Source organism: Leiobunum rupestre, chromosome 4 (genome assembly GCF_980474605.1).
Source record: "Leiobunum rupestre chromosome 4, qqLeiRupe1.1.hap1, whole genome shotgun sequence".
Classification (NCBI taxonomy): Eukaryota; Metazoa; Arthropoda; class Arachnida; order Opiliones; family Sclerosomatidae; genus Leiobunum; species Leiobunum rupestre.
This window is the reverse complement of record NC_143387.1, coordinates 35,077,541-35,103,010: the sequence shown is the minus strand read 5'-3', so window position 1 is coordinate 35,103,010 and position 25,470 is coordinate 35,077,541. Positions and strand designations below refer to the sequence as shown.

The window sequence follows — 25,470 nt, the reverse complement described above, 5'->3', positions numbered from 1 at the left end:
CTGGACACGGTGACCAGTGACCCCCAAATTTTGAATAAATAAACTGGTCTGAGCAATTAATTAACTGGTCTTTGACCACCTGACCACCGTTATTTCCAAGGCTGCTACTAAGGTCCGTCGAGAAAAATACACTATAATAGCAGAAGAGCGTGACGTCGCAGCGCCACCTAGAATAGTCAACCGCTCGCAACCAAAGACTATATATACGCTTCGCTTACTAGACAGGCGTGTTCTATGGCTCAACTTGCATACCGATTGTGGCTCCATCTCGACACTGGTCAAAATTTTCCCCTAGCTTGAGCTGTGTTACTAGTGGCGCCTCTAGTCGCGGGTCAAAATATTACCCCAGCTTTTACAGTGCTACAGAGGTGTTAACAGGTGTTTCCTATGAACACGCCTGTCTAGAAAGCGAAGCGTATATATAGTCTTTGCTCGCAACAGTGTCTCATAATTCAGAGCGGCTATAAGTCTTTTAAAACGCGAGGATGCTGTACAAAAAGATACCCACCACATCGGCTTATTTAGCCCTTTTTACTTTAAATAAAATAAAATAAAAATATACTTTTTGGAAATGATAATAATTTTTTAACAATATTGTCACTATTTTAAATATTTTCGAATAAAAACTCTTTAGAAAAAATCCGAAAGCTAAGGAAAGGATATATATTAAACGCTTTAATAATAGGCCTTTCCATAAATACGCTACGACTGACCAGCTTGTTCTTGAAATTGTGCAGTCAAACCTATGGACGAATTCACTAGCTCTCGTTAGTGGGAGAAGTGAGGAAAAAACAGTTAACCAGAAAACCACGTTAATTTATAGAAAGGTCTATTAAGTTTTATTTAATCTTTTTATTTAACCCTAAAATATTTCAGTATTTTCATATGATATGATGTAACTGAAACTGGATTTTTATCAAAAAGGATTTAGGTTTCCAAAATCACGAAGCTTTTGTGCAGTGCAAAATGTATTCAAAATCTTTTCATAAAAAAGTCCTTCAAAACATTTTTACTTTGGATTTCATTTTCGAAAACTTGAAGCAGACAGCCTTAAATCGTTTGATTTGCACAAAACTAATATTTAAATTTTAAAATACAAAATTACCAAAAATATCAGAGAGCCAGGCACCTGCAAGTTACTGTAAAGTTTTCATTATCACAACAAGCACTAAATAATCAGTAACTTGCAGGTCATGGTTTTAGACATACTTCTGGGCGATTTCCTTGAAGATGTTTTATTGAAGTGTCTATTGCGGGAGCTACCAGAAATACGCCCGAATTTTTTTAAACTTTATCGTTTCATTTTATTTTTTCAAAAAATCGGTAACCGGGGAGGAGGTGTTTGTTCGAAGAGGGAAGACGTATATGGGGTGATGAAAACATACAATAATAAAGAGAATCATTACTTAGGTCTCTTGATGGGTATAGCCAAGAATGAATTCACGTTAACTGAGAATATTTGGGCTCAACTATAGCCTCTGCTTCCGCTTTTTTCGGACGATATTCCCCGCCTACAGGGAGAGTGTGGTCTCCGATTAGGTTGTCTTTCTTGTTAGCTATCTTCCCCTTTTAGTTGATAAATGATAGGAGGCGTGGTTTTTCTTCCTTAAATCACGAGGTGAACGGGGTACTGCCTTCATATTCTCAGTTAACGTCAATATATTCTTGGTATTACTAATTCAAAAGAGAATTAATACATAAGTCAGCGGGGGAATTACATTTTCCGCCACGACCATGACTATAGGTTATGGCGGCAGAAAGTCTGCATACCACCTGGAACTGTGAGATTTTTTCTTTATCTTGAGGATGGTCTCTAGTGGTTTTCGTGTTAGAACATTTTCCCGATACCATTGCAGATCATTTGCTAACTCGTTTAGTTGGGCGCCGCCATTGCGTGTCTGCGTAGGCTTGTCGATGTGACCATGCGACAAATAATGCCTTAAAAAGCAATTTTCTAAGTGGCAATGGCGGCGGTCACGTGCCGGTCTTTGTAAATGATCCGTTTAACCCCACGCAATGTTCGGACGAGCATCTTAGATATTTATAAAAGGAGAACGCTGAAACTCCTTTAAGAATAGATTAACATTACAATACGCGTTTGATCTTGGTTCTTTAATAATGCAATTCCAGCCGCTACCCCCATTAAGCGGGACTCAGTCTTGATTTCCTCCGAGACATTCGCCACATTCGGGGTTTAACAAAGCGAAGAAAAACACTTGGGGGCTCCCCAAGCTGTACTATAAAAAGGAGATATAAAAGGCCTTTATAAATAGAAAATACGTCCATTCTCACAACTGGTCAGTCGCGGACGGACCTCCGTCAACTGCTCATCTATCAAGTTCAATATGGATTGCAGTTTAGTGTTTTTGGTGTTGGTAATAGGTCTTTTTGAACGTTATCCTGTGTGGGGTAGGCTAAAAAGCTTCAAAGGTTTCAAATTACTTCGTTGCCTAAATTTTAACCGTGATAGGAATACAAGACGATGGTCTATCTCTCATGTCCAATGCGTGGAAAGAAAACGTTGAGAAAAGGAATAGTTAAGTATAGCACTCAAAGTAGCCTACGCGGTTAACTAAATTTTGCTTATCTCTAGCCTGGTGGAGTAAAAAGTCAGTACCGTTATCGGACGAAGAACAGTCGTCACCAAGTAAGATTAAGTTTAGACAAAGTTTTACGTTAAAATCCCCAATACGTATTACGACGTTTCCTCCAGTAGATTTTTTTACAGAAGATAACACCCTCGGAACTTCAGTGATAAATGCCGTAGGTGAGTAGGGACCACATACTTGAAAATGATCATTGTACGTTCGAATGACGTAGTTGGCAGCGCTTTATCGCCGTTTTCTATCGTGTATATAACCCTGTGCCTGTTAGACACCTATCGAGTGACGTTATCAACTGCGCAATATGGTGACTAAAATGTATTACGCAACGGGGGACTAGTTTTTTGCGGGGCCGCGATATTTGCGTATTCTTCAATTATAACTTGAATAATAAAAAAATTTTGCTTTCAGGATGTTATATCGATACTTGCGTCCCTAACTTTCTGGAGTGCAGCAGGTTGGCAGATAGTAAGCCAGCCTTTTTACGATGTCGCCATGCCCATCGAAGGTGCATAGGAGGTTGCTTCAAAAACGCGAAGAACACGCTGGAAAATGATAAATAAAGAAAATTTCCACAATCACTATAAAACCCAAAATAAAATCGCGAAGCTCAATGTGTAAAAAATGGAATTTTAAATAAAACGAAGTTGTTTTGATTAAAGAGCCTGCATATTTGTGATAACTGAATAAGAAATTGTGCGTCGTTTGTTCTAAAAGAAATTTACAATTTATTCGCAATTAAATATGGTGACTCTAATAACATGAGTATCGCAAAATATTGTGACTTCAAGTATGAGTATATATATGAATAAGAAAAGGAGATTTATACAAAGTGTATATCACTAAACGATGGCTGATGTCACCATCTGGTTAAGGCCGCAAGTTCCATCACCTCGATATACTCGGTAGTAGCCTTGTTCGCCCCAACTTGCACCCCAACTATTCTTGACAATCCAATAGGGCAATGTTTTCTTGAAAAGTGGATAAGCTGCAAATGTGAAACGCACGTTTCAATTTAAAATTGCGAAAATGCGAGTTTATAAGAGTATTAAAAAATATTACTGTGAACTCCGTAGCCTACAATAAGTACTCCGTGGTCCAGATTACTTGGACTACACAAGAATTTGGGGGGATGGGAGATACCGCCAAAGTAGAACTTGAAATAAAAATAAAATGGTAGGTGAAACGCGAGAGTTAGAACTATATCACGTCCTCATCCGGCAGAACATACTTGCATGGCATTGGCATTAATTCCAATTGAGAGTGGACCATTTTGCACCAAATAGTTAGCCATATCTTTTTAAAATTGTTTAAAAAAATTAATTTCATTGTGCAAGTAAATGGGTGCGAAAACCTTTGTGGTAAACGTTTATCACCTGTTTCGTCAGAAGATACGTTGGCCCATCCGCTAATGGTGACTTTAGCCAATTGTTTGTTGAATGAACATGTTTCATCTTTCCCATCGTATGGGTAATCACTTTCTTGCTCAAGACCACCTAGTTCCTCAATTTGCTCATACGCATTACTTGGAAGTCCTCCATTACAGCCCTGGTCCAATTTATCACAGTCAACAAGTTCTGAGCAACATCGTAATAATTAAATTAGCAAGGTTTAACGTATTAAGTTGATACATTTTTAAATTCCTATAGCTTCTTTAAAGCGCATATAAACCTGGGAACTACAATAGCCATGGCAGCGGGGAGGGGCCGCGTTATTGAAGGAAAGCAATTTTATTAGAAAAAACCACGGCCCTGATGACCGCCAGTAGAGAAAATTGAGCGCGCAAAAAGAGTGTATCAGGGGGTAGCGCCATCCAAACTTGGGCGTTGAAGTAATCTTGCTATATCCATATAAAATCGCGGTGTGAACATTGTGTTCTGAGCTCAAGGGGGGGGGGGGGGACGAAGAGATCAGTTAGATATTGCCCTCCGTCGAAACTCTGCTTAATCCGGCCCTGGTAAATAGATGTTATTGCACTAGTACCTTGTTCTGAGAGGGGCACCAACTGGCCTTTTTTAAGGAACCACTGTCCTTCCACGTTCCCTGTAGTTGAAAATGCCCAACACGAACCGCAGCTGCCTTGGTTTTTGACTTCAGTAACTGCCCCTTTATCTCTCCAGTCAAATGATTCTGGTAGGTCGGACAGGCGGTTAATCTGAGCAGGAGCGCCGGATTTGTACTTCTCCTGCTTTAAAGACGTCTTCAAACCGAGGAATTTACTGTAGAACTCTTTGGCTATTGTTTGGGAGAAAAAAACATGAATTGCATTTTATTCATATGGTGTTCTTCTTCAACTCTTTACCCGAAAGGTCGGCGTGTTCCGTTATGCCATATTTGGCGGTTCCTTGTTCGTGTTGGTTCAAGAGGTCGATCCTTTTCAAGTTATTTTGAAAAATTTTAAATCGTAGAGTTCTCTCTAAAATCATTGAGGTACCATATTATTATCCGGTAGCGAAACTAATACGTCAAGAATATTTATAAATTATGTATAACCTTGAACGGTCGGGTAGACCTTTTTATATTCTCTTTGGAAGGAGTGAAATAGTTGTTTTTGTATAGCCAAACGACTGTGGTACTGAAACAAATTCTCATTTACGTTAAATTCAATTATAAGTAATGGGAGGAGTAACAAACAGTAGGTAATGGATTTTTAGAAATGTCCTACTGCTTAAAATCTTCTACACTACAATAGTTCTTTTTATAAAATAACCTTGGCCACCTTGTTGAAATGTTGCCTCCCCACTTCAGCTGTGGATCCGTTTTCTTTCCCACTAAAGAGTTAATGAACTCATTCTTAGGCATTGGCTGAACTATTCCAGGGCAACACAGGGCCGTGCTTAAGGGGGGGGGGGGCGAGCCGGGCAGTCGCCCAGGGCCGCTAAAATTGTCCCATGGGGATGTATATACCGGAGGGCCGCTATACTCACAAGGAGACGACCCGAGGTGTTACACACCGATTTTGTTCAAACTCGGGGGATTGGTAGACCTTCATGTAACTTGAAAAATCCTAAAGGGATTTTATTCAATGGGCAACGTTTTTGCCATGGCAACGAAAAATGTTTTCGACAACTTAGAATGTGGAACCGATTCCTGTGAAACATTTTACAAAATTGAAGTTTTTAAAGGGAATATAACCTCAGGTATTTGGTGTGGAACACCAACGTTTGCAGCTCTGGTCGCTCTTGCCTTTGGCTTTAGAAATATTTGGCGCCACTGTACAGGGTAATTTGAAAAATTGAAGGGGTCTTCCGTAAAGATTGCTTTGCAGGTTATATTCCCTTTAAGTACCAAAATTATAAAAAAAAATTTAAAAATTGACGAAAAAAATCAAAATGATCACATTTTGATCAATTTGAACCAAATGGGTGAAAATGAACCGATATGGCTTAAATAGGAAAAATATCAATTTTATGTTGTCAAAAACATTTTTCGTTGCCATGGCAAAACCGTTACCCATTGAATAAATTCCCTTTAGGATTTTTCAAGTTACATGAAGGTCTACCAATCCCCCGAGTTTGAACGAAATCGGTGTGTAACACCTCGGGTCGTCTCCTTGTCAATTTCGCCCATGCATTTCGCCCGGGGCCGCGATACCTCTAAGCACGGGGCAACATTTGAACAAGTTGGGCAAGCGTAAAGACATTTTATAAAATCAAGAATTTAACATGGCGCACTGAAAGCAAAATAACCCCCCCCCCGCCCCAAAAAAAAAGAATACTGGCAAGGGAACAGTTTATTCTGGAATATAACTATTCAGAAAAATATAAAATAAATCATTTTAACACCAGCATTTGAATTTCCCGCCTCTTAACAAAACGTAACTTAAAAAGCTACCCTCCCTTCCCTGAAATAAATATCTGGGGACCCTTACCATCGTATTATGGCCTACTCACCCGTCCAGCAACCAAGCTTTTGGTGTAAGTGAGTAGAGTAATACCAACTCCCTACCTGCGACTGTTTTTGGGTCTATTGCCAATTAGAAACATCGGGTGGTATTACACCATGGAGAGAGAATTGGGACACCTAGCTTTCTGAGCTAAAGCGCATTTCTTCACGTCCTACTAGATGTGTTCACAACTACCATTTTCAGACATTAAATTTTAGTAGCCTTACAGAAAGTCCTTTTGGGGGGTGTTTACTATCAGTGAGATATTATATTTTCTAAGGATTTAAAGTTTAGTGTGTACATGCACGTGTCCTAGGCAGAGGGGATTTATACAAAAAAAATTAATTTTTTATATCTGAGTGATTTACTTTAACAGACTAGCAATTGCACGAGGTAATATGAAGTCTAGAAAAATTTCCTCTGACATAATTATGGAGCCATCATAAACTTATACTTGATGATGTTGCCAGCAACACACAATGAAATAATGGGAACATTTTAACTTTAAGTGACGGAGGAAAAAGCATGCTAACATAGCTAAACAAAATTTAAATTCTTTATTCCACAAATTTCGTATTAAATACATCACCTAGCTAATTTTTAATACCTAGTAAAAAAGCAATACTGGAAAAATGCAAAAATTGGTAAACCTTGGGTAGTAAAAAATAATAAAAACTTATTCCCAAGAAAACAGTGGACCAGCAGTGACAGGACAAGATTTTGTGCCATTAGTTTTGGGTTCTTGTTTTACTCTCTACCTTGTTATCAACTTTAGACACTTCAGCGCCATCTTTGCATTTGAAATCTAGCAATTGATTTTTGCTTAGCCAGGGTTGACTCCACACAACTACGGTGCAAGTGCTCAATGGCTATTTGATTAAATAATATGTTATCAATAAAACTAATTTTAAATTAGATTTGCCAGGGAAAAGAAAATTAAAAGATCTCTTACGTGGCTTTGGTCCAATTCGCATTTATCAACTTCTTCAAATTTCACATGGTTTTTTTGGCACTGGGTTCGGCCCACAGTGTAAGTAATTTCATATTTCGTTCCAGAAACTATTTGCGATTTAGCTGAAATTACGTTGACAACTTTGTCGTGAAAAAGACTATTGCTTTTCTTGCTTAGTTCTCTAATAGCGAACTTTGCGGCATTAACAACATTTTCAGCTGCTGCATCTTGGTCACTCCATCCACCAGCTAGTTGCTTAGAACCTCCAGCTCTTACATTTCTCTGGGCCAAGCTTAATCCAACAAACGCCACGAGTAAAACTGGTACGGAGTACATCATTTTCTATGATTAATAAATTTAATAATAGTTTAATTGGATATGGATAGGTAATAAACAGCAAACTACGCATTTACCAAATAAGCCTTGGCTAACACAGAACACTATAGACACTCCTCTTATTCCTCTAAAGACTAAACGTCAGTTCTTTTGCGCAAAGCTATTTAAAGGATTGGGCAGTTCCGATACAGTATCTATTATATTTATATCAGTCTGACAGGGACAATGAATTCACAAAAAAAATTGATAAATTATGAGGCTATTTTCGCAAATTAAAGATAAGTCAACAACGCAGTCACGGGATCGCGTAGGAAGACGAAGTAGGAACTACGAAAACAGTGCCATTGCCTTCTTAGAAACGGAGCACAGCCAACTTTGATAGCACGAACAGCACTTGATCAAAGTTGGCCGTAATCGTAAACACCGATAATAATTTGTTAACCAAAAATAGAAACGATGCCTCCATCTAACGGGACAAAAATTTATCGGAGCACGCATTTCTAAATATTTTAAGGGGGGTAAATTATCTTATTATTCTTATAGACTGCGCATGCGCGATCTGTCATAGCCTTTCCCTCTGTAAAAAAGCAGAACCATAATTTATTTGCCGAAATTTATTTTGTATAAATGCGCCTCTCGCGGTTTTTTGATACCGTTTTTATGCAAAAAGCAGCAAAATCCATGCATTCTTTAGTCGCGTAAATGGGCGAGGAAAGTGAAGTTTCCGAGTTTACCGACCAATCGGATCCTTTATATAAAAGAAATGTAATAAAAAAAGATAAATATTCTGTTGGGGTATAATGATTGCGAAATTGTTAAGGGAGACGGGATATAGGACCAAGTGTGTGAGGCTAGCCGTAGAATTTTTTTTGCTCCTATTTCAGTAAGAGCTAGGGCTATATAGCCTTAACAGCTCTGATCACATAACAGTGACTAAAGTCACGATCAGGGTGTCCAACAAATAACCAACAATAATACAGTGATATGAAAATAAAATTGAATTCCAGAATTAGGTCAAGATAGGATATACAATTAAGAGTAGATAAGAACTAGTAAATTACATAATAGTGAAAATAGTTGCCAATTTTATAACTTTAAGAATTCAGGAAGGGCATTCCATTGAGGAATAACCCTCCTAAAAAAAGAGTTTCGTTGTGTTTCTGTATTCAAATGTTTGACAAATAATTTTCGAGAATTACCACGCGTACAAGAATTAGCAAAGGAAAAATAAGATTGATTGGGATCAGTTAGAATTTTGAATAGACCAGTCAGGTCTAGGTAAGTACGGCGCAAAGTCAGAGGCAGCGTTGCCAGACGCACTATAATTATAGGGAAAATCTATAATTTTGTCACTAAATTTTCGGTGCCCTATAATTTGAACAGTATACTATATAGTGCATTTTTTTCGATTTTTCGATATTGATGACCTATAAATCCTATAATTTCCAAATTTCTTAGTCAGGTTCGGGAATTCGATATAACATCAGATTGTAAAATACTAAATTTATGATGAAAATGAATAAATGTGTTTTTATTATTTTTAATATTTAAGATTTTTTTCATTTAAAATTTCATAAAACTTGAAATTACCGCCAAATACAATGTGTCCTATAATTTGGACTGGAAATCTATAATTTTTAGTCCTTGGGTCTATAATTTGATTTTGGCTATCTGGCAACGCTGGTCAGAGGGGACCATTTTAGTTTGGCAATACGTTAGTCGCGAGGTAAACAACGAAGAGAATCATGAGAATGGGGGATACGTGAAGCCCTAGCCTGTACATCATCCAGTAATTTAACTTCCTGTGCTAAGTACGGATTCCAAACCTGACTGGAAAATTCCAATAGGGGCCTAACATAACAGTCAAAGAGTCGGGTTAACATTTCTGGACTAATACCCGAAAACTTAGCTTTTATAGTGGCTAGAAGACCGGAAGCCCGACCCCAGACCAGTGATGTGCTTGTGAAAGCTTAAGTCATCAGCCTTGGAAATAAGGTTTTTTTTAAACTGGTCCCTAGCATATTAATTATTAAACTGGTCCTCATGACCAGTGACCCCCTAGCTTATTAATTATTAAACTGGTCTTATATAAAATGTTCTAATATCATTTATAAGCCCAAAAAAACCTATACTACATGTTTAGAAGTTAGATTATGTTGGTAACATTAACTTTACATGTATTCAAAATAGTTAACTTTATTTATAGTACAATATAGTACTATCTCACCTAAGAAGACCCTCGTAATTTACCGTATTATCTCTCTTTCTCCTGGCCCCGTAACTCCAGAGTTCCCGGTCCGTTACCGCGTAGCTAGGTAGCCTACCGTACTTGGGGAAAAGCGAGACTAGAGGATTGAGGGTTTGAGGCCAGAGGGGGGTTAGACAGTTCCACTCGTTCGAGGGATGTGAGCGAAGGGACTCTACATAAAAGCCTCGACGTGCGACAGCGGCGGTAGTAGGCGGAGTCGATGTACATAGAAATCCAGTTAATAGGGAAATCAAAATTGATATAAACCTTGAATTAATAGGTCATCTCCTACTATTTGGAATTATTAAACTGGTCACCTTCTGTTTTTTTGTTATTATTTCGAATTAATAAACTGGACACGGTGACCAGTGACCCCCCAAATTTTGAATACAAAAACTGGTCCGAGCAATTAATTAACTGGTCTTTGACCACCTGGCCACCGTTATTTCCAAGGCTGTAAGTCATTAGAAATTTGGACACCAAGGTCACGAGCCTCATTGACACGTTGAATATTGCGATTGAATAGAAAGTAAGGTGATGGCACCTGTACGTCAGATTTGGCTCTGGGACAGCAGATTTTGAATCATTAAATACAAGGCCATTAATATCTGTCCAATGTTCCAATGACTTTAGGTCAGATTGTAGTAATAAAATATCTTCGTGTGATTTGATAGTTCTAAAGATTTTAGGGTCATCCGCAAACAAACGAAGGTGAGAGCGAATGTTATGGGAGATATCATTGATATAAAGAACAAAAAGTAGTGGTCCCAGAACACTACCCTGCGGTACACCACTGGTTACTGCCAAAGAATCACTCAGTGTGTCCCCAACGCGCACACGCTGAGAGCGATACAGTAGGTAGTTTTTCAGCCAACAATATATATTATTATTTATACCAAAGGATTGTTGCAATTTGGCTGGCAAACGGTTATGGGGAACTGAATTAAAGGCTTTTGCTATGTCCCAGGGCCTCCAGCCAGTTTGGGGGCCCCACAAAGGCCATCTATACTCTAGGGATAAGGGATTAGTTAATTAAATATTATTTATACTCATTTAATATTATGTATCTTTTAGCTACGTTTAAAGTAATTTGACTCAGCGCCACATCGCGCATCATACGGTACCAACAATTTCTAAAACCTAACAGCGAGTCACTGTCAGTAAAAATCTTATTTTCAGTAGGACTATGTTATACTTTTGAAATTAAAAGCTTTGGTTTGATTATTGTGTAGTTGAATTTAGACAACGGACATACAAAGGCTGACCGTTGGGGATCGCAAAGGTCTTAAGAAATAATTTAGCCCATGGCCCCAAAAGGTCTTAAGACGGCCCTGATTTGACTGATTTACCATGGAGAAAGCCATGTTGAAATTCGCTGAGATAAGGGCGAAAAAGAGATAACAGGGCCGTGCGGATGCATTTTTCTAAAACTTTGCAGACGGTGGACGTAAGACTAATTGGCCTATAATTGGCATCAGAATTCTTGCCGCGACCTTTATATATGTGAGTAATGTTAGCTCTGGTCCTTTCGTTTGGTAGAATACCCGTTTCTAAGGACAATGAAAATAAAAATTGTAAGGGCTTAGCCAAAGTGTTGGCATATTTTTTTAGTAAACTACTAGAGACACCATCCGAACCAGAAGCACTTTTGGTATTCGTGGCCGGCTTTACGAACATCAGCAAGAGTTGGTATAAAGTCCTTAATTTCGGAGGCATTGTAGTTTGGTAAGTTAGAAAGATCATTATGCATAGAATTAAAGTTTTTAGAAAGAGTTTCATTAAGACAATTGGCCATTGCGTCATCAGAGTCTGTAATGACACCATTGGGGAGTTTAATATTAAGTTTAGAAGGGGGGACACGAATTTGTCGCTTGACAAATCTATCGAAAGTTTTTAGAGTTTTTTTAATGTTTTTGAATTTCCTGTGTTGAGACTTAGCTTTGGCACGCGATATCAGAATTTTGACTAGTTTCACTTGTTTTTTTATAAACGGGCGGAATACGATCAAATAGGGTCCAAGACCTAATGTTTCAACCTCCATAATTGAAAATATTAAACTGGAAAATACTAGAATTTTGACTAGTTTCACTTGTTTTTTTATAAACGGGCGGAATACGATCAAATAGGGTCCAAGACCTAATGTTTCAACCTCCATAATTGAAAATATTAAACTGGAAAATACTTTTATTCCAAAAACATTGTTAAATCGAAAATATCAACGTCAAACTCTCGGAAACTAACTCAGTTATTTTCTCCATAATAAATAAATTAAGCTAAGCCTAAAATCCTGGGTTAGTTGGTGGTGAGCTAAGGAAATCGAAAAATTCTCGAATGACTTTCGACATTTTTAAAGATGTCTAAAAAGCAGGCCCTAGAACTTCGAATAGGCCTATTCCGAAGAAATGGTGCCCGAAACGTGTTTCGCGGGCAGACCCCAGAGAGCGTAGATACGTCACAGCAAAAATATTATTTTTTTTTATTTCCATAACATACATTTATTTTTGTCTATAAAAAATTCCCCGCGTTCGCAGTTTAAACAATACTTTTAGTAATTAGTAAATTGTATTTGTAAAAATGTGTCGTATTTTTTCGGCTCCACTATTATAGAATACGCAACGCTACTGCATTATAAAATATTACGAAATCGTAGTCCTATGTAGTCTTTGGTGAGAGGGTGAGCTTCAAAAGGGGTATTACGATTTCTACCGTTGTCTAATTAGGCTTCGTGCATCGACATTTTTCAGACGTTCTTCGCAGTTGCTTTGTGTTGCTGAATTTTATCGCCGATAATTATGAAACGTAAAGGTGATGAGATATCGCATCATGGTCGTGAAATCGAAGAGAACAACCTGAAAGGACTAAAACGAAAATACAACAATTTCGAGTCTGATGACGATGACGGTGGAAGTGCAAAAAGGGCTAAACATGTTTCAACAGTAGACAAGGCCGCTGTTCTTCTTGAAGAAATAAAGTCTTTTAAAAGCGACTTAACAAAAAAAGACACGCGCGAATGGGCCATTGCTGAAAAGCCGAAAATTTCGAAAAAGGTTAAGATAACGGGGGACATCCTAATCAAAGGCTACAAACCTTGTTTCAAAGTAACTACGATCAAAGACGAGGGAGGAGACAACGAAAAGTTAACTAAACAATTGGACGATGAGCCTCAAGCGGAATCGGTGGATAAAGCTATTGACGAACCACCAGAACAATTTTTCGATATATTTAATAGGAATAGGAAAGGTACGAGACCCGATTATTGCGATGAAACTACAATTTCGTCTTCACTCGAAACGTGCAAAAAAAACATAATGGATCTTGAACCGACCTTAATTCGCGATGAATGTCTGAGCTTGTCGTATTACAATCTTTTCCAAAAACCACTCGCAAATCTGCTGTTTCGGTTTCTTGAAAACAAAATTATCTACTTCACGGGGCAAATGTCTCAAGTCGTCATATTTGGTCAACGGAGAAATATCCCACGCAAACAAGTACTCGCATATTTATTTATCATTAATTACTCAAAATTCGTATCACTTTCCACCTGCATGCTGAGAGTTATTTTTTGTCATCTTTTTATTTAAATTAACCAAGTTCGTTAGCGCATGCGTACATACAGTAGTTAAAGGGATCCCTCACTCACAACAGGGGAAGGCATAGGGGTCACAAAAAAACTGGTTTTCAAGCACACTGCAAGTCTGGATTTTATGTTACCCTATGCCTCCCCCTGTTGTGAGTGATGGATCCCTTTAATAAATAAATCATAACGTGGTTAAGGACTGACATCAGTCCGCGAGTCGTTAGTCTTTGGAACTGACAATTAAGTAACCATGTCACAGAAATCTCCACTGCCAGCTTTTCGGCGGGTCACCAAACTTTTGTGAAAATGAAACGCTTTAAAAAGTAAAAATAACGTTTAATTAAGCAATATTGTGATAAATTATTCAATCGGAATATAAAATTGAATATAACTGACCTTCGCTTCTTTTCTGAAAGTAGTTACTTTCGAATTGGAGACCTAAACACGATTTAATTCCTATTAAATTATCGCCATCAAACTAACCTGGCAGCTAGGAGCAACAAACACAACACCACATACAAGGAGAACGCAACCCGTCAAAAGTCGTGGATTTTCTTGTGTATGTTTTTCATTGGCTAGACGCTTTAGCGCCTGCTGCCGTCGGAAGGGGAAAATTCGGAAATTGTCTACCCCCCCGCCCGTAAAACGTTCAGCGTAGGCTCGCGACGCTCGTCCAATGAAATTCGTACACAACCCTTTGTTAGCGTGTTTAAAGGTTAGCTGCGTTCTCCTTGTGTTTGTTGCTCCTAGCTGGCAGTAATTTTGCAAACGTAACTTCCGATTACGCAATCGCTATGCCACAGACATTAACGGCACTCTTTCAGTGTCATACTATGTGTGTTATGTTATTTATGCTTATATTAATTATACTTTCAATTTTGTAGGTAGCTTTTGGGGATGAAGGGTTGACGTATACGTTTTCGGGCAACACCTTTCCAGCGAAACCTTGGACTCCGTTACTTAAAGAGCTTTGCTACATGGTTTCGAAGATTGCAAACACAGAGTTCAATTTCGTTCTTATTAACAGGTATATTGCGCAGTTTCCCAATTTCGTCAAAATTCGTGGTATAGATGTTCAATTACATTTATGGGCAGGGACATGCAGTTTGGGGGGCTGCCTACCAATAGCTTAAGTGAGTGGGCGAAATGAAGATTTGGCCAACTTTTGAACCGACATTTTTCGAGGAACTATTTTGGCTTATTCCCCCCCACATTGAATCTGACTCCCATTATTACGACCCTGTTTACGAGTTACTGAAATACCGTATTGAATACAATCTTATTTAATCGTTAAGTTAATGGAATTCAAGGTTATTTTTTCGAGGCGAAGGTCATGAGATTGATAATGGCCGTAAACCCTTCATTGTTAGACCTTTATCTGAGATACATTTGCTGAAAAGAGATTTGATAACACTCAATCGATTTTCGCTCGCTTATAGGCCTCTATTGGTCCTATTGAACACTTTTTCATTCCCCACAGATACAATGACGGCAAAGATCATATCGGCGAACATAGGGATAACGAACCCGACTTGGACCCCTGGGCACCAATCGCCTCCGTATCTTTAGGCCAAAAAAGGGAGTTTTTGTTACGACACCGTGATTTGCGATTTAAGAAACCAACCAAGATTCAACCCAAGAGTCTAGAGCTCGAAGACGGATCCCTACTGATAATGCATCACCCCACAAATATCTTCTGGTATCATTCCTTGCCGCGATCTAAAGCTACGATGCCAAGGATAAATTTGACTTTTCGTAAAATCCTTCCGAAAAACGAACCGAAGGAATAACATTCCCGTTTACTCATTTATCGCAATACCATTTGCAACTACTTAAGTATTCTTACATACTTGACGACTATTTTTTTTTAAATATAAACGGTCGATTTTATATAATTGCTTATTTGATGTATAAAATAAAAACGTCCAGATAATTATATTTTTATTGTTCCTTAAAAGTTAGAAAAACAAAACTATCAGAATATGGTATTTCTAATAATCTACAGATAGCGTTATACAAATAGGCCATTAAAAAGAAGTAGATGAATGACAAAATCTAATCTACCGACACCTCATCACCGAGAGCAGTTATTTCGGCGCTGATTTCCCACAGTTTATCCAAGGTGACGTTACAATCCGAAAAGTCTACGTCCTTTTCTTTGAATCTATCAAAGTATTTACCACTGACGCCTTCCATCTGGTTCTCTGTTGCCAAGTACAGCACCGGTTCCGCCCCTTCATTAGCGCTTTTGGTGAAAAGTGGTGAAAAGAGCGCGTAACCGACCCTTAAAAATATATCCAAGTTTTGTACAATGTTGGTCTTGATGACGCCTGGATTCACGGCGTTTACTGTCACTCTGGTACCATCGAGTCGCCGACTCAATAAGCGAACCAACGCGATCCCCGCTAACTTACTGGTGGCGTAAGCCTTTGCACCCGCAACCAGACGTGACCCGCGCAGAACATCTTCGTCCAAAACCCCGATTAATGTGATTAAATATATTGAACTTGACAAAAACACTATTCTCGATGGCGCTCCACGTCTCAACACGGAAAGCAACAGGCTGGTCAACAAAAATGGACCATAGTAATTGACAGTTAGTACGGTATCTAGTCCGTATTCATCTACACTCAGGGGTTGCGCTTCAAAGTGCATCGTAGCGGCGTTATTAATTAACAAGTCCAATTTGATTTCAGTTGATAAAATGGTTCGAGCGAAGGAGCGCACCGAGTCGAAACTACCCAGGTCAAGTTGTTGAACTTGAACTTGGCGATTACCGGTAGATTTAATGATGTAATCCCGCGCTTTCCTCGCTTTTTCCACGTTTCTGCAAGCTAGAATAACTCTGCACCCTTTGAGGGCCAAATCTTTCGCGGTTTGCAAGCCGATTCCCGAATTAGCGCCGGTGACTATGGCCACTTTCCCACTCAAGTTGTTCGGCGTTCGCGAATGGCTCCGACGCGAATACACCATTAACAAAAGAAGCGCTAGAAATACAAACACTAATATCAGGAACATCTTTGATTGAGAACGTTTGACCAATGTATAAGGACAAAGCAAAACTGCGTCCTTACTACTTCTAACCGGAAATTGTATTAGAGTAGCTTTTGTAAAATTTGTAAGTGAATAATTATCGGTTGCGTAATTCTGTCGGAAAACAGTTATTGTTTGATGTTAAGTACCGATATGTGGTATAATTTTTCACGGTACAAATCTTGCACCTCATAAAAGCATCAACACAGACCTTGAGAAGTTCAACGATTGACTAGAAACAATTATCGTTACGTTTTTTTGCCACGTATTCAACTATCAGCCAAAAACCCCGTTATGAGTACACGGGAAATCATTAAATTATTAAATTATTTTTATGTAATATACAACCGTTCAAAATTTTTAAACGTGTCTTATATTTAAAAATATATAAATACCAAAGAGTACAAAAGATGGCGTTAAATAAGAAATATTATCATTGGGAAAAATCCACCGAAAACGTTGATATTGAAACTTGAATTGCGAATGACTAATGCGTTATGGTTAAGAAAAAGAATTTTCGCGAATTTTTACAAACATTCCTAGTTTTCAACAAAACATCTGCAATTCAGTTATTCGTTAACTGATATTTTATTTTTATTATTTTACTTTGTTTTAGAATATTTACTTTTACAGCTGGTGAATATTGCGCAAAAATTGTGAATGATAGATTGGTTTCACGAGACTTCCATTTAAATGTTTTAGTTTGAAGAAATTAACTATACACACATGTAATTATAAAACCGTACAAAACCATTTTCTAAAAGTGTTTATCTTTACCTCAATCTTTTTACCTTTCTACAAAAATTGACAAGAAAACTCGTTCAGCCTTATATTAGCCGTATAGCATAACTCAGATTTCTAATATTTTTTAAACCAGGAATTAAACTGGCCCGAGGCCCTTCGTTGCCCTAAATATTTTATAAACGTAATTTGAAATTATAATCAAGGGATAAAGAGTGTCGAAAAATTACCCCGAGAGACTTAGACAACATCCTTTTGAATTTATTAACTCTCCTGGAAGCTTCACTGTGGGATATTGGTACATCAGAAAGTAATAACAAGAAGCACGTGAATCCTTCGTGACACTACAGTAAAAATTAAATGCTGTTAACTAGCTCTTTCTCGGTGTTCGGGAAATGTATTCGTGTCCTGAATAAAACAAGCAGGAAGCTCCTATCTACTAAAATCAAAAAGCACGCAGGGATTATTTGTATAACCAGTTTGCAGTCTTACCCGCGCGTAAATGTTAGATATGTGATGGAAATCAGTTTAAAAAAACGAAACCTACCTTGTAGGTATATTTTTAGAACAAGTGTAGTTTCTCGAAAAACGTCAAGGTCTTCGGGTTTGGCGTAAATATCACTTGAAATTTGATATCTGGTTTCGCTCGTTCAATATGCTTTTGTAATATCGCGTGGAAAAATCTTATAGCGATAATCCTCGAATTAGCGTCATGTCCACCAAATACCTAGAGCTTGACATGACAGAAAGAACCGTCATTATTACAGGATGCAACCGAGGAATTGGAAGAGAAACCGCTCTGCAAATCGCGAAAAAAGGAGCGAAAGTTATCATGGCCTGCAGGAATACCGCTAAGGCTGAAGAGGTAAAGACGGAGTTAATCAATATAACCCAAAACGAAAAAATTTCCGTGGGTACTTTGGACTTGAATAGTTTGTCATCGGTAAGAGCCTTCGCAAAAGAGATTCTGGAGCGCGAAAGTCGACTGGATGTACTGATATGCAACGCGGGATTTCTATTCCCGGAGAAGGTGCTAACCGCGGACGGATACGACAGCAGCTTCTCGACAAACTACTTGGGACATTTTCTTTTGGTAATTTTATTGTTACCGTTACTAAAAAAGACTCAACCTTCTCGGATTATCATGGTGTCTTCGCTACTGTACTTATTTGGACACATTGACTTCGAGAATTTAAACGCGGAAAAAAGTTACGGCCAAATGTCTTCTTACAGTAATGCCAAATTGGCCACCTTGCTTTTCACGAAGGAGCTGGCCAGCAAGCTCAAGGGAACCTTGGTGACCGTCAACGCGCTTCATCCTGGAATAATAACGACGGATTTGCTGGGAACAGTCCCTTGCTTTTGGGTTCAGGTGACCAAATGCCTGCCATGCTTCGTTGGAAATCCCGCAGAAGGCGCCAGTACGAGCGTGTGTTTGGCAGTTTCGGCACATTTGGATACCATTAACGGAAAGTTATTTCGAAATTGCGAGAAATCGGGCGTAGCACCTCACGCCGACAACTCCCGAGTGTCCAAATTGTTGTGGAAAATAAGTTGCAAATTCGTCCAGATCAATCCTGATTTGATCGACATCGTATAGGTCTTTTGGAATGAAACAAAACACTATACTTAAAGGCTTAGGTTTTCTTCTGCCTGTCCCCCTTGAAATTAGGCCAACCTGTTCAGCGGTTGGCCTACCACCAGGCTCTTTGTGCTCCACTAAGTTAATTTAAAGGGGGACAGCCAAAAAAAAAAAACCTAGGCCTTTAACGGAACTGTACAGGTTTTTCAATTTCAAATAAATTCTTGTTTAAGACTAAGGAAAATAATTGAAAAATATCTTTTCTCATACCATAGTGACCGTTTTATATTTAGAGAAAACTTGTTTTCGTGGCAGGGTTCGTAAGGAAGTTTATAATTATCAGAATTCCAGTATTTTCCGTCACCTTATACACAAAGAAGAAATTTCGTTCTCACACCGATAATACGGCAATATGTAGTGTAGGAAGCTGTTGGCTCGATCGCCTGGCACGCAGGGCTTGCCACCACCCTCCTACGCATTGTAACACGGCCACCTGAATTAAAGGCTTCAAAAGTCCTTTGATGACTTAGGCCTAAAGTGGTGCCTTGGGTATTAGCCTAGCTGATTATTATTAAGACAAAAGAGAGTATCCAAATCTAAAAGATGGCTGCTCAGAAAAAATTGCTGATGCTAGGAAGAACTGTAATAATCACGGGCGGAAACAGAGGACTAGGCCCATCAATTAGCTAAAAGAGGAGCCAAAGTGATTATAGCCTGTAGGGACCTCGAACAAGGCGCGAGCGAGAAAGACACCGAAAACGAAGTTGTTTTCGTTAAGAAATTGGATTTGAGCATTTTCGACAACGTCAGGGCCTTTGCCACCGAAGATCAGCTCCATGTCCTGATTTGTAACGCCGGCAGTTTCTTAAAGGAGAAAATCATTACCGAAGAAAGATTCGAGAGACCCTTCGCGGTAAACTACTTGGGTCATTTCTTGCTAGTTAACTTACTGTTACCTCTGCTCGAAAAATCGCAACCGTCCAGAGTCATTCTATTGTCGTCCATCAGTTACTTTTTTGGGAAAATTGACTTTGAGAATTTAAACTAGCAGCATCCCCGCGTACTGGAACGCCGAGTTGGCGGTTTTATTGTTCGCGAAGGAATTGGGCTGGCTTTTAAAAAGAACACGGGTGACGGTGAATGCCGTTCATCCCGGTTTCATTTTCACGGAGTTATTCGACAACATAGCGTCGCCATTAATTTGCGCGTTTAGATATGGTTTAGAGTGATTCGTTCTACTGGAACAGGCAAGTTCCGAAACTTGCGCTTTACTTCGAGCCAATAATCTGAGAGACGCTAAGGAGCTTTGGAAAATAAGTTGCCAATTAGTAAATATTGATTCCGTTGTAAATTAAAAATATCCCGCGAAATATATAATATTGATGCATAAACTAACACTAATAGACGAAAATAAGTTCTCAATACGGTAAAATAATTGTACTCACTTCGTAATAAATTGTTATTTTTCGTAAATATATAAAAATGTCTTTAATTATTAAGGCTGAAACATATCGTATCACATTTCGCATTTTTAGGGAGAAAACGTAAGTATAACATCAAAATGATAAAAAGTTCAACACTCCCATGATACCAAAAAATCCATCGAACTTCACGGAGTATTATGGACTTTTGATGGTACGTTGTATTATAATCCTTGAGATCCACAAAGGAACTTGACTAGATTAGCGGCGGCACTGGACGTATTCAAAGTTTATGCAAGTCATTTAAGGACAAGGAAGTTTTCAAATCCTTCAACTCAATATCTGTAGATTCAACTTTCCGTTTTTGTAGAAATCTTCCCCCGGTGTACCCTGTACAACGGAATATTATATAAATTTACTAGCGTTAAAGTGAGAAATTAATGATGGTTTACCAATAACGGTGCCTCCTAAAGCACCAGCAATTCCCGCTATTTTGGCACCAGCTAACAGCCCAACTGGCCCTCCCACAATGCAGCCGACAATTGCGCCAGTTACTGGCAGCATCGCCAACTTATATCTAGCAGCCTAGAAAATAATTACATTAGTACACGAACTTTTATTTACTTATATAAAATTGAAAGAATTTTTAATATTAAACTAATAGTTCCTACCACTCCAGAACCAAAACAATTGTTCAAAACCGAATCAACCATAAAGTTTACACCATAAATCGCCAAGAAATCAGAATACCTACCTTGTCAAGAAACCTAGTCCCTTCTTCGACATTTTCGTGGGCGGTGTCAACGTTACTTTCAATGTCATTTAAAGTTTCTCTGTGACTCTGATTTGAAAATAAACGAACGAATAAATACGTTTGCGTCGCCATTTCAAATTCAAAACATACCATCACAACTTTGGCAAAACCAGATATTAACGAGTTCAATTCCATCATTTCCTGAAAAATACATTTGTCAAAATGAGTTTTAACAGAAATGTATATATCGCTAGGATTAGAACAGTGGCGTAGAGTATAGTTGACGCCCAGGGCAAAACATCCAAATTTTCGAACCCCAACTAAAATAATCCTTATATCTGGAAAACAACATTGTTTGGTTTTACTTAAAATAAGTGTTATTTTCAAATTTCAAAAAGAAAATACATTTTAATACTTTCGGAGCCCCCTTAGCCATCGGCACCCGGGTGACTGTCCCTCCCCGGGCTACGCCACTGGATGTAAAAACAAAAGGTGTATATTCGCCGGCTTTTGGAATTTGCACATTGGGCGCAATTTTCCCGCCAAAAAGCGGACAAATCAAAATCTGCTGAGTATATTATTAGACGGCCTACCAATGTAAAATCTTGTATTTTATTTATATTAATTAGAAATATTTGAACGGGAAAATTGGTCCCCGTTAGGTTTACAACCGATACCCAACTTGGCGAGCAGCTTCAAAGGTTGGAGGTTGGCTTTGACTTGGTCAAAAACGCCCAATTGTGTGGGCCCCAAATTGATAGATATTTCCCATCGTTTAGTTTCTTGTCTTAATGATATCAAATGCCCAATTGCCTGGGACACCCAATCTCTACCAATGAGGTAGAATAAATAGAGATCCAAGCAAATCTGGGATTCGCGGGACACGTTTTATTTGAGTAGGAGAATTAGGCTTAAGTTTCAACTCTATCGAATCGTGTTGGCGCCATCTGTTTCTATAAGCAGACACTTTTACAAAATATATTAAGTTTTAGTTTTCCAATAACACGATAGATGGCGCCAACACGATTTGATTAAGTTTATTTATTAGGCCTAACTCTCCAACTCAACAAACACTGTCCCGCGAAACGGTAGGTCCTGGAAGGCGGATTTGGATCTCTATTTATTCTACCTCATTGATCTCTACAATCAAAGCCCTAATGCTTTTAGAAATATCTGATGCCCAGTTTTCTAAGCGCTCATGGGAACTATTCCCTAGGAGGGCTTTTAAAATCTGAGTGTTTTTTCATAGAGAAGGTTTTTATGTTATCCATTTCACTTTAACTCGCCACTAGATGCCCCTGCAGCGCATCATCTTCTATACCGTACAACCGATCGCCATGGAAATTGGTATACATAGATATTTGATCACGGATAATATTTTCACGCCATCCCTTTTGCTATAACTCGCCACTAGATGGCGCTGTAGCGCATCAACTTCTGTAGCGCATCAACTTCTGTAGCGCATCAACTTCTATACCGTTCAACCTGTACATCTATACACAAAATCAGAATTTTAAGTTAGATCGATTACATAGCGAATAGAATAGTCAAAATTATAGATCATTAACGTGAATTATTATAAAAAAATGTATATAGTTCACCATCAATTTATACCAATAAAAATAATGAAACCTTATCAGTAGGAGTTATCTTTCATTTTTCCACATTACCAAACAAATATACACTGGCAGAACAACGTCTGCCGAGTTCAGCTAGTAAGTATATAAAAGTCAATTTATTCTGTAAGATTTTTATAATTTATAGATTAATTTAATTTTAATATATTTATGGCCAGGAATCGAACTGAAGTTTAATTTTTCGCAGGCGGATATTTTACCGCTAAGCTATTGACCTTTACGTCAAACGGTTGAAAATTCTCTACAACTAAATTTAGACAAACAGCCTTAGAGAGAATCCGTATTCCTTTACGGTTTTTTAAACTTATTAACGTGAATTTATTCTATAATTTTTTAACAATTATAAATTAAATTAAAATTAATTAAGTATTTTAAAATGCCGACGTGGCCAGGAATAGAACCCGGGTTATACTCTAATCTTATAGGTGGATCTTACAGCTGAGCCATTGACTTCCACGTCTTTAAATTGAAAATAAATAATATCATAGACAAACCATGGAGGAATAACACGATAAGTTTAAATTTGCCGCGCTATTTAGTACAGTATGACAGTCAGGTGACGCTAGCATCTCCTTTCAAAATAAACTTACATAGTCCAAAGGTCGAGTCGGCTCAAGGTCCGTCGAGAAAAATACACAGATATATTTGGGCTTTGCCAACTTGTTAATTTCCTATTTATTGATATATCATAATTGGTACGCCATAAAATCGTGACTAAGGAGTAAGATTTTTACCGTGACAATGATGCTGCTACACAACGTTAGGGGGGTCTTTCCCCGCTATGGCGCGTTTGACGCGATTTTCTGTTTGGACGAATCTATCGAAATCAATTTTACGGTTATATCATCTTATTGCTACTCCCATCTGCAATCTCAAAATAACTTCTGTAAAAAGACTGAATTCGGACCCAAATAAAGGCAGTGAGATAAGAAATTTTTCCCTGATTGCTATTTCTCCTCAATTTTATTTCTGTTTTTCCCCGTGATTGAGCCCCCACGGGATCACCGTCACCGTCAGCCATGTCAAAGCATGGAGGTGTAAGTAACACATGCGAAAGCACATTTTTTAAATTTAAATTACGCGCGCGCGGGCAACATCTGATTGTCAAGCTTCCAAGTAACACTAACAGATGGCAACCTTGTCCCATAAAATTTTACCTTTCTTAAATACTCCCAAGAATGCATGGTCGCCTTTTGCTTAGAATTTTGAGCAACTCCCGTATCAACTGAAACTGTGAGATCTTTATTCCATGGACTTTCCAAATCACCCTCAACACCAAATACGTCATTGTTACGGCCAGCTGCTGCAAAATCGTCATGGTTGTCACTATTTGCAAACCCTCTTTTCCTAACCGAAGATTCATTCTCTTTAGTAGAAGTTTGAATGGAGGGACAGGGTTCCATCGCATCACTGTGTTTGTCTAAATGGGAAATAATAAACATTTAACAGAGCTAATGAAACTTTTGGTTTTTTTTTCTTAAATAACATACCAATAAAAGTAGTAATTTCTAGAGTTATATTAGTCTGTATCATTCTGACATCTTGGTCAAATTGCTCCAAATCCTCATCACATATCTGCTGCCGCACAATTTCTAATTCATACATGTCCTGTTTGAGTTGTTGGACGGTTCTCGATGCATTTATGAGTTCAGTTAATAACTTGTCATATTGTTCAGCTCTTTTGTACTAAATATAAAAATTGTGTATTTCATTGCAACACTTTTAATAAGTTACGGTAATTACATTATCAATATTTATTTTTTGCTTGTTTAGTAAATTTAGATGCAAATCAACAACTTTCGATATTCGTTTTACTGCAAATTGCAACTTCCTTAAAGGTTGTTTTGTTACTCTGTTAACGCTAGTATTTAGCACTGATTCTTCCGAAGCAGATCTGGTAATATTTGTTAAATCCATAATTTTGGATCTCTAAGTGAAGAATAATTTACATATAAAAAATATTTTTAAAGAGGAAAACAAACACACAAAGGCTAACTTACCAATACTGGAAATTTTGAGAGGATTTTCTTGAATTTAAACATTTAAAAAATTATAATTTATTGGGTCTTTGATAGTCGTTATTGAACATATTAACATATTGAATGGATGAATAAGACGTACAGTCAATTTTTTAAGGGATAAATACGTATTGGTTTTATTCTTCAATAACAATGCAGGAGTATGGATAAAGAAATTGCGACTCTTCGAAGTCAATTTGCCAATTTTTGCCGCGTTTCCTCTTATGGCGCTACAATCTACGAAGACGTTGAGCGGAGGACTGGGGTTTTGGGAGGGGATGACAACTGTAATAGTCTTATGTTGCATCTTTATAAATTCGGGTATTCTTTGATTCCAAATTTCCCAGTGAAATCTATAATATATTTTTGAAATTTTATTGTCGCTTAGACTCCGCGTATCCTTTCATAATAAATCAATTGGCACAGGTTATAATAAAACGTAATTTGGCTACTATTTTCTTATGCTTAAAATATGCCCCTTACTTTCAGCCAGGAGCAACAAACACAACACCCCTAGCTTTCAGAAACAGATTCATACGGAACAATAATATTAAAAATTAAAAATTATTTAGTTACAAGAAATAATATTTTTAATAACAAAGATAAAATTGTAATATTCCTACGTTATAATAAGTTCTTGTGGTGTAGTGGTTATCACATCCGCCTAACACGCGGAAGGTCC

At 38.0% G+C, this 25,470-nt stretch overlaps 5 protein-coding genes and 2 pseudogenes across 8 annotated transcripts; 4 read left to right on the top strand and 3 right to left on the bottom strand.

Annotated features, from left to right (window-relative positions):
- Nucleotides 1–2,216: 2,216 nt before the first annotated feature.
- LOC149947543 (uncharacterized) lies at nt 2,217–3,258 on the top strand. Of its 3 annotated transcripts, none has more exons than XM_090172227.1 (5): nt 2,217–2,409; nt 2,471–2,536; nt 2,594–2,647; nt 2,729–2,767; nt 3,015–3,258. In XM_090172227.1, exons 1-5 carry the CDS (start codon nt 2,346–2,348, stop codon nt 3,164–3,166), a joined length of 375 nt encoding a protein of 124 aa, XP_090028353.1. In that variant the 5' UTR covers nt 2,217–2,345; the 3' UTR covers nt 3,167–3,258. The 3 variants fall into 3 exon arrangements, with proteins under 3 accessions (XP_090028353.1, XP_090028352.1, XP_090028351.1); XM_090172226.1 differs by having other exon boundaries at nt 2,717–2,767; XM_090172225.1 differs by having other exon boundaries at nt 2,714–2,767.
- A 49-nt stretch (nt 3,259–3,307) lies between these two features.
- On the bottom strand, nt 3,308–8,055 carry LOC149947542 (cathepsin L-like). 2 transcript variants are annotated; one of them, XM_090171469.1, is made up of 10 exons: nt 7,855–8,055; nt 7,442–7,783; nt 7,248–7,358; nt 5,097–5,178; nt 4,906–5,019; nt 4,587–4,838; nt 3,980–4,180; nt 3,835–3,899; nt 3,666–3,759; nt 3,308–3,591 (listed from the first exon to the last, which is right to left on the bottom strand). In XM_090171469.1, exons 2-10 carry the CDS (start codon nt 7,778–7,780, stop codon nt 3,446–3,448), a joined length of 1,404 nt encoding a protein of 467 aa, XP_090027595.1. In that variant the 5' UTR covers nt 7,781–7,783; nt 7,855–8,055; the 3' UTR covers nt 3,308–3,445. The 2 variants fall into 2 exon arrangements, with proteins under 2 accessions (XP_090027595.1, XP_090027596.1); XM_090171470.1 differs by lacking the exon at nt 7,855–8,055 and having other exon boundaries at nt 7,442–7,819.
- A 4,678-nt stretch (nt 8,056–12,733) lies between these two features.
- On the top strand, nt 12,734–15,535 carry LOC149947541 (DNA oxidative demethylase ALKBH2-like). The gene is made up of 3 exons (XM_090172898.1): nt 12,734–13,513; nt 14,487–14,629; nt 15,083–15,535. The coding sequence occupies exons 1-3, from the start codon at nt 12,818–12,820 to the stop codon at nt 15,390–15,392; spliced, it is 1,149 nt and encodes a 382-aa protein (XP_090029024.1). The 5' UTR covers nt 12,734–12,817; the 3' UTR covers nt 15,393–15,535.
- A 62-nt stretch (nt 15,536–15,597) lies between these two features.
- LOC149947540 (retinol dehydrogenase 12-like) lies at nt 15,598–16,870 on the bottom strand. The gene has a single exon (XM_090172426.1). The coding sequence runs from the start codon at nt 16,618–16,620 to the stop codon at nt 15,658–15,660; it is 963 nt and encodes a 320-aa protein (XP_090028552.1). The 5' UTR covers nt 16,621–16,870; the 3' UTR covers nt 15,598–15,657.
- Nucleotides 16,871–18,011: 1,141 nt separating this feature from the next.
- On the top strand, nt 18,012–18,987 carry LOC149947539 (retinol dehydrogenase 14 pseudogene; annotated as a pseudogene).
- Nucleotides 18,988–19,537: 550 nt separating this feature from the next.
- Nucleotides 19,538–20,390, top strand: LOC149947538 (retinol dehydrogenase 12 pseudogene; annotated as a pseudogene).
- Nucleotides 20,391–20,442: 52 nt separating this feature from the next.
- Nucleotides 20,443–24,907, bottom strand: LOC149947537 (syntaxin-17-like). Its single transcript, XM_090171480.1, has 8 exons — nt 24,771–24,907; nt 24,514–24,699; nt 24,261–24,456; nt 23,928–24,190; nt 21,284–21,334; nt 21,134–21,220; nt 20,832–20,964; nt 20,443–20,769 (listed from the first exon to the last, which is right to left on the bottom strand). The coding sequence occupies exons 1-8, from the start codon at nt 24,810–24,812 to the stop codon at nt 20,663–20,665; spliced, it is 1,065 nt and encodes a 354-aa protein (XP_090027606.1). The 5' UTR covers nt 24,813–24,907; the 3' UTR covers nt 20,443–20,662.
- Between the last annotated feature and the right edge of the window lie 563 nt (nt 24,908–25,470).